The sequence below is a fragment of the Salvia hispanica genome, chromosome 5 (assembly GCF_023119035.1).
Source record: "Salvia hispanica cultivar TCC Black 2014 chromosome 5, UniMelb_Shisp_WGS_1.0, whole genome shotgun sequence".
Taxonomy (NCBI): Eukaryota; Viridiplantae; Streptophyta; class Magnoliopsida; order Lamiales; family Lamiaceae; genus Salvia; species Salvia hispanica.
In genome coordinates, this window is record NC_062969.1 from 12,618,112 (window position 1) to 12,626,619 (window position 8,508).

An 8,508-nucleotide genomic window follows, 5' to 3' on the forward strand; every position below is an offset into this window, starting at 1 on the left:
AATGAGAAAAAGTGGTTTTAATTGGAGAGATAAAGATTCTAAAAGAGGAATGAATCATCTTATTTAGAACAAACTAAAAAGGAAAACGCGTCTCTTAAGTGGGACGAAGGAAGTACTACCTTATTTTTTATTTATTTTTTAATTATTTTTTTAAAAATAAACTCCTTTATAAAAGAGGAAATTGTAAATGATGTCAAGAGGGCTCGAACTCGGCACCTCATACAATAATGTCTAAGCTCCTTGCCGCTAGGAAAAATTAAAGGCTTTGGACACGAAGGGAGTACTACCTTAGTTCACGGAAGAAATGCTCACTTTTTTATTCGATCCGTCCACAAATAACTTACTCATTCCATTTTTTAACTCTCCCTAATTAATTTATAGAGTAAATGTCAATTTTGGGCCTAAACTTATGAGCAAAATAAGAATTTAGTCTAAAACATTCACATTTTGAAAAACAGGTTCATAACAAATGAAACCCTTGTCGGAGTAGTCCTTTTTTTACAGTTCCGTAAAAAAGTAACGGTAATGCCCTGTGCAATTAGCGTTGACCGTTAGTTTTTTGACGGAACTGTCAAAAAAAGGACTACTTCGACGACATTTTCATTTGGACCTGTTTTTCAAAAAGTGCATGTTTTGAACCAAATTCATATTTTGGTTATATATTTAGGACCAAAATTGACCTTTACTCTAATTTCTATAGCCAAAATACGGCTCTTATTTTATCAACAACAGCCAAAATTAAAGAAATGAATTCGATGCTCAGCCAAAATTAACTTAATCACTTCAAAACTATAACGAAAGTGGATTTCTAACTGCACCCACAATAAACAACCAATTTATTACTAAAACAATTGCACTTCATTAGCGTATTTTACTAGAAATAGCGACAGTATATCTATTAACTCATATCACTTAAAATTCCTAACTACTCGCTCACCGTTTCGTAATTTTAAAAATTGTAACCCGGCACTGAATTTCCCTTGATTTTATAGTCAACACGCATGCAACTTTAATATGTACAATAATCGTATATTTGAAATATATGCAAGAGATTCTGTTTTGAAATGTATGCATTAACTTATTGAAGGGGGTTATCAATAGGTCAGGTCACTCTACACACAAAGTCAAAAAAACAAACTAGTAACTAAACTAATTGACGGGAAAAATATACTTATAAACTTCTACGTATACACTTGTATTCATAAAATGATTGGTGGCATGTCGATTGTCACTTACCTAATACGCGCAAATTATCTACTCGCATGATAAAAAAACATAGCCTGGATGGAGATATTTATATCTACGTATAAAAAATACCATGATTGTTATGGGTAATTTTTCGAGATTAGTTTGTCAACCTTTCCATTGTAATGTAATCTAAAACACCTCATTTTCAAGTTGAATGAATAATTTAAACATTAATTTTGTCGAGAAGTGGTAAAGCGAGAAAGATCAAGGCTAAAGACGTCAGATGTTTTAGATTCTTCACTCAACTTAAAAAGGAGGTGTTTAAGATTACATAACGATGGAAAGGTTGACAAACTAATCTTGAAATCACGCATAGCAATCATGGTATTTTTTTTATACGTAGATGATATCTTCATTTTTATCATGCGAGTAGATATTTTGCGTGTATTAGGTAAGTTACAGTCGTCGTCGACATGCAACCAACCATTTTATGTATACAAGTGTAGAAGTTTATAAGTATATTTTTCCCGTCAATTAGTTTAGTTACTAGTTTGTGTTTTGACTTTGGGTGTAGAAGTGATCTAATGATAACCTCCATCGATTTCATATTTAAGTTGCATGCGTGTTGACTCTAAAATCAAGGGAAATTCAGTGACGGGTAACAATTTTTAAAATTACGAAATGGTGAGCGAGTAGTTAGGAATTTCAAGTGATATGAGTAAAAAATGAGTAACTCCTCTGTGAATTGGTCTAATAAAGGCAGTAGTAGGAGAGTATTATTTTGAAATTTTATCAACCAAAGTCCTAAACCTAACCCGTGCCTCCCCAAGCTATATTTGACATCAAAATTATTATTTCCTAAACTAGGATTGACAGAAAATATCTCATTCGGCATGTCATATATACCCCTAAAGTAAACGTTTAATGACAAATTTATTCAAATGACTTCATCATAATATAACAAATGAATAATATTTATTTGAAAAAACTATAAAATTTATGAAATTATACAACCTACTTTTGATTTTCTTTTTCTATCAATTTATAATTAATAATTAGTTCTAAAAATATAATTAAATGTCGTAATTTTGTGCAATAAACTCTTAAATCTTGATAATAAGTACATATTTCAATTAAAACATCCAAAATTAAAATTAAAGTTAAAATGAATATAGTACAAAATTGAAAATTATATAGTTGGACGAAAAAATATGGACTACTCCCTCCGTTCACCAAATGTTGTCTACATTTTGGGGCGAGTTTTAAAAATGTGAAGAAAAGAGTTGAAAAAGCTAATGGGGTGCGAGTCTCACTTTTATATAGGAGTAATATTAATTTTATAATAGAATGAGAGTCGAGTTAGTGGAAAGTGAGGTCCATTTATTAAAAATTTAAAAAATAAAGTGAACAATATTTTGTGGATGGACCGAAATTGCAAATGTGGCAAAAATTTGATGGATGAAGGGAGTACTACTAAACTTCACCCACTAGATTAAGAATATTTAACTTAAGTTTGGTTTCTTGGTTTCATACGGTGAGGACTAGGTCACAACTAAACTAATCCAAATTAACTACTATGATCAAATATAACATCAGTTTCTTATACTACACACGAAAAACAACACACAATTAACATTGCAACCAGAAGAAAGAAAAAAACAATGGCTTATGCTGCTGCGACTTCTCTCAAGCAAACTATACAAGGACTCCTATGTTCTTCCAACATTTCCATTGATTCTTCGAGTCGTGAAATCCTAGATGTTGCACACAATCACCTCACATCCTTACAAAAAACCCTAAAAAAATCGGACGAATGCATCCGCAGCAACGGATTGAGAGCGTTGGAAGAAGAAATCAGAATGCGATACACAGCTTAGAAGATTCCCTCGAATCCCAGTTTGTATCAAATATCGAAGAGGAAGATGCCCCCATTTCCTTTCCTCTGGAGCTAGACTTGGAGGAAGTATCGCACGAGTTCAACTCCTTCGCGGAAGCAGCAAAGAAGATGAAGGAAGACTACAATCAACATCTCGACAATCCATCTTGTGATGAAAATGATGATTATGCATCACGACAGACAATCGGTTGTAACGTAAAGATGGTTGGATTATCCGACGTCTACAGTGATTTCAAAGATCATTTGATGAGAGTGATAAGGCCAGACGACTTCGGTTTCTTCTCCTTCTTCGGCAAACCAGGCACCGGGAGATCCCTTGTGGCCCGGAGGGTCTATGACGACATACAAGGCTCCTTCAAATGCAGCGCCTGGGTGAGGATAGGCTCAACATATGACCTCACACAACTCCTCTTAAACATCATTTCTCAAATAAAAGAAGTAGATGATCACGAGTTACTCCTGAGCTCCCAATTAGGAGAGGAGAAATTGGGGGAATATGTGTACACTAGTTTGGAAGGAAGGAGGTACATGGTTGGATTGGACGACATTCGCGACACAGACGTTCTGATCAAGCTGAGAAGATCGTTGCCAGAGCAGAACAACGGAAGCGTGGTGTTGCTGACAACGGAATTAAGTGAAGTAGCTGAATACGACGAGAGCTTTGTGCTCCTTATACCGCCTTTGATGGATGAAGACTTCATCTGGCCTTACATACGGTCTATGTTTTTCGAGGGCATAGCGCCGCCGGAGTTTGAGGAAATAGGGAGGAAGATTGCCAGAAACTGTGGAAATTGTAGACTAGTGGTGGGCAGAATTATTCTGATTTTGAGGAAAATGAAGAAGGAGGCGGAGATCTGGAGCGGGCTAGCTGAGGCTCAACATGATCGCGTTTATATGATGGATGATGAAATATCAGAGGTACGACTATACAAATATAAAACTCACTGATCTAATGTTTTATTCTTGAGGATCGATGTCAGGTACGTCTTTATTTTGACATTTAAATATCAACAGAAAGATCAAGCGTGACATTTTTTACACTCCTCACTGATATTATAACCTCTCCTTATCACATTATTTGAGTTATTTCTTTCATGCACTTGTTTTGTAAAAATGACTATTCTTGTTCGTATTCTCTCTTTTACTTTACCTTCTCTCCATATTAACTATTTATGTAGTATAACTTTTTTCAAAAAAAATGCAAAAAATAAGTGTCTCAAATAACGTGGGATAAAGGAAGTATTACCTATTATATTTCAATCAAATATCATCTTATAAATTTTAAATTTTATACTCCCCTCCGTCCCTTATTAATTGATACCGTTTGACTTGGCATGAATTTTAAGAAATATAACGGAAAGTAGATGGAAAAGGTTAGTAGATAGTGAGTCCTACATTTATATATTAATTTTATAATAAAATGTAATGCAATTAGTTAGTGGGATATGAGGTCTATTACCGAAAGTAGTAAAAAGTAAGAGTATCAATTAATTGGAGATAGACGAAAAAGAAAATTGGTGTCAATTAATGGAAGACGGAGAGAGATATAAAACATTTTTTTAATAATTAAATTTTTTCCCAAACACTACACACACTGCTCCCATAAACACACATGAACACACACTATACACAAACTCACGTACTGCACACACACACTGATTAATTGTTCATATTCATTTTGTTCGTATATTATTTGTAGTTATCAAGCCTAAAAATGAAATCAATCGAGAAATAATAATTTCATTCCTTTAATTTCCTTGCGCTTACCAAGCACAAGCCATTCAATTCCAATTTCCATTCTAATCGTTTCCTTATTTCATTGTTCACTTATCCTATTCCATCGTACCAAACATGACTTTAATGACTTTAATGTATTCAGCTAATACATTAAATTCACAATCTAGCTATTAGATTTTGAATGATTATAAAATAAAAGTAATTTACAACACTACAATGAGTGGGTTATGAGTTAACGCTATCTTTTTATCCTTTACAACTAGCTAGGTAAATCAAAATAAGTAAAATTTATAGTAAAGATAAAATATGACACATTCTACTTTTATTTTTATTACAGTGTTATATAGGGGTTGTGTTTTAGTATCTCTTCTTCTTCTTCTCTATTTCTCATCTTTTACACCCACTTCTCTATCTCGTATTAATCTCGACATTGCTTTTTCTCTCACCTTTGTCTAATTTTATTCATTCAAATTCGTCATTCACGTGAATTTTCCCTTATTGGCAGGCACATAAAGTACAAAAATATATGCAAGAAGACGATCAAGTATGGTCGAAAGTTATGTTTCACGACAACATATCTATATTAGTAGAGAGAACCAAGGATGTTCTTTCTCCAGACAGGTTATTTTCAAAAATGGGAATTATGACTATATATGGAATTGCCGGAGTTGGTAAGACTACTCTTATCAGAAATATTTTTTCAGACCTCTCAATCATGCATCGTTTCGACCATTGTGCGTGGGTGAATGTGGGCTCAAATTATAAATCAAAAGAAATCTTGGTATATACTCTAGCTCAATTCTATCCTTATATTGATAAACAAAATATAAAGGATGATGCAACATTAACTATGGATTTGTGCGCGCAGTTACTCCATAAGAAATGCCTCATTGTGCTAGATGATTTATGGAACCAAGCTCCGGTGCATATCTTGGAAAACTTTTTACCTAGCATCAAGGGTGAACTTATTGTTACGACTAGACTATTCAAGGTTGGCCTTTTTGGACCATGTGATAGAATGATGAAATTGCGTTTCCTAAATAAAGACGAAAGTTGGGATCTTCTTCGCGAGAAGGTGTTTGGCAATGAGATTTTCCCTATTCGACTTGAATCTATGGGAAGGAAGATTGCTGAGAGTTGTGAAGGCCTTCCTCTCCTGATTCTCTCAGTCGCGGATAAGCTATCTGGACTTGAGAAAACCTTGGAGGAATGGAGCATGGTAGCATCTGGAAAAGTACCGGTTATTAGGGATGCAGAAATGAAAATATCAAACTCATTGCTTCCGAGTTATGAAGCTTTACCTCAACACTTGAAAGCATGCTTTCTCTACACGGGGGGTTTTCCCAAAAAGTTTGACATCCCTACCTCTAAGCTCATCAATTTATGGTTTGTCGAAGGCTTTCTTGAACCAAATTCGTCTCAAACTTTTGAGGATTTTGCTGCAAGATGCTTGAAGGAGCTTGTTTATTCTACTACCGTTATGGCTAAAAAGAGTTCTGATTTGGAACATAACAAGACTTGTGATCTCCATCCAGTATTTTGGCATCTATCACGAAGGGAAGCCATCAAGAGTAAGTTTTTCCACATCTTGAATATTGGTGATATCAATTCAATGGAAGATAGTTTGAAGAGCCAACAGAGATTATGTATTCCAAATAGCATTTTATTGGGAATCATGGATGATGCAATGTCGGCCTTCTCAACTATACGTACTTTGCTATGTACCGGTCCAATACATCAATATCTAGTTCCATTATGTTTCAAGTCAAGAAATTTGAAGGTTTTAGAAGCTCTTGCAATCCGTTTCTACGAATTTCCGATTGAAGTAGTGACATTGGTTCAACTAAGGTACCTTGCCCTCACTTATGATGGAAACCTCCCACCTTCCATATCCATACTTTGGAATCTACAATACTTGAGAGTGAGACAATACTTGAGTATAAAATCCCTGAGCAATTCTTCGTATTTGCCTAATGAAATATGGAATATGAAGGAGTTGAAACATCTTCATGTTTCAGGTCACAAGCTACCTAATCCAGATTGTGAGGAGTCCCTTTTACCAAACTTGTGTTCACTCTTGGGTGTGAGTGTCCATAGTTGTACAATGAGGGTTCTCAAAAAAATGCCTAATCTTAAAAAGCTTGGAATTCAAGTTGAATTGGCACCAGATGACAATAGTGATTCCTTAAATTACTTAGATCATATATATCATCTTAGTAAATTGGAATCACTTAAATGTGTCGTTGTGAATCCGGATCTCGGGTTAGAAGATGTTGCCCCGCTTATTCCTAGTTCTATGCTCCCATCAAGCCTTAAAAGGTGGAGTTTGAGTGGGGTAGGATATCCTTGGGAGTACATGAAGGTAATCGGAAAACTACCCAATCTTCAAGTGCTAAAACTGAGATGCTATGCTTTTCTAGGACCAACTTGGGAGATAGGTTGGCATGAATTCCGCCAACTCAAATTTCTTTCAATAGAAGATGTTGATTTGGTTAGTTGGGATATAAAAATGCTTGGCATCCCGAAACTTGAGTTCTTAAGCTTTAAACACTGCTACAATTTGGAAGAACTCCCATCTTTTTTGTTTGCTTGTGTTCGAAAGATAGAAGTAGTTGAAAGCCACCCTTTATCTGAGGTTTGGGCAAAGAAAATGAAAGAAAAGAATTGGAGGATAGAGGTACAAACTCTTGAACATGATATCCGATCATCATGGAATGATTCAAGGTTTAATCAAATTGATGACTCTTTCAATAGAAATTAAAGGTTAGTATTAAAATTTTGATTAATCTCATTTTTCATAACATGATCAGGTTTATATGCTGACTTAAGTTATTTACCATTTAATTCTTATTTGGTAGAGTGTAAAGAATTTTCATTTCAAAAGCATGTTTTCATTTTATATAGGATCTGTATATATTTTTTTGCTAATAAAAGCGGCAAAGTTTGGTAACAAAATAAACTAACGATGATATGAAATACCTAATCTATCATGAAGCAACCAACCACTGAGACTTAACGGTTACGTCTCAAGAACATGAACACCTCTCTGAAAACTACAAGAAATTGTGACAAAAAATTGGCAGAATGATTCCCTTCTTCATGCACATGTGAATCGTTACTGCATCAAACTCTTGGAATAAGCCACAAATCTTCTGCACTATGGAGCGACAATTAATAGACACTTCATTCCGTCTCATAATCATAGCTCCTTGGCTAGCTTGAGCCCATGAAATATGCACCATATTTCTGCAACCAGAATTAATGGAACAACTTCTAATGTTAGCTACGAAACCAGTTCTCCAATTCCCTAAAGCATCGCGAGATAAACCTCCACCAAACACACGATTTGAACTTTCCTCCAAAGAGACATTCATGTTTAGCTTGATAGTATCTATCAAAGGTGTTGTCTAGTGCAGGGACAGACCTAGCTCAGGCCAAGCCACCGCTCCAGTGGGGGCTTGGCCGGCACCGAACCACTACCCTGCCATGGCCGTCCTCTGGAGTATGCGTGGAGATGTGTCTGTATTCTGTAAGATAGAAATAGGAGAGGAAGAAGAGATATATAGGAGGAAGTTTTAGAATATGAAGAACTAACAAAAAGTAAACCTAGGGATAGGCTACATAGAAAGTCACACCTATTACATCTTTTTTCTATACAATAAGTTTTATATTTTCGTACTAACATT

General features: G+C 35.0%; 1 protein-coding gene across 1 annotated transcript; it reads left to right on the forward strand.

Moving 5' to 3' along the window:
- The first annotated feature begins 2,746 nt into the window (after positions 1–2,746).
- Positions 2,747–7,627, forward strand: LOC125187947 (putative late blight resistance protein homolog R1B-14). The gene is made up of 3 exons (XM_048084629.1): positions 2,747–4,003; positions 5,328–5,603; positions 5,691–7,627. The coding sequence occupies exons 1-3, from the start codon at positions 3,002–3,004 to the stop codon at positions 7,581–7,583; spliced, it is 3,171 nt and encodes a 1,056-aa protein (XP_047940586.1). The 5' UTR covers positions 2,747–3,001; the 3' UTR covers positions 7,584–7,627.
- The last annotated feature ends 881 nt before the right edge of the window (positions 7,628–8,508 follow it).

Excerpts from the sequence above, each read along its gene's own strand:
- LOC125187947 (XM_048084629.1), top strand. The coding sequence starts at position 3,002 with ATGCATCCGCAGCAACGGATTGAGAGCGTTGGAAGAAGAAATCAGAAT. Across the intron at positions 4,004-5,327 it reads TGGATGATGAAATATCAGAG|GCACATAAAGTACAAAAATA; the intron begins GTACGACTATAC and ends CCTTATTGGCAG. Across the intron at positions 5,604-5,690 it reads ATAAATCAAAAGAAATCTTG|TTACTCCATAAGAAATGCCT; the intron begins GTATATACTCTA and ends TTGTGCGCGCAG.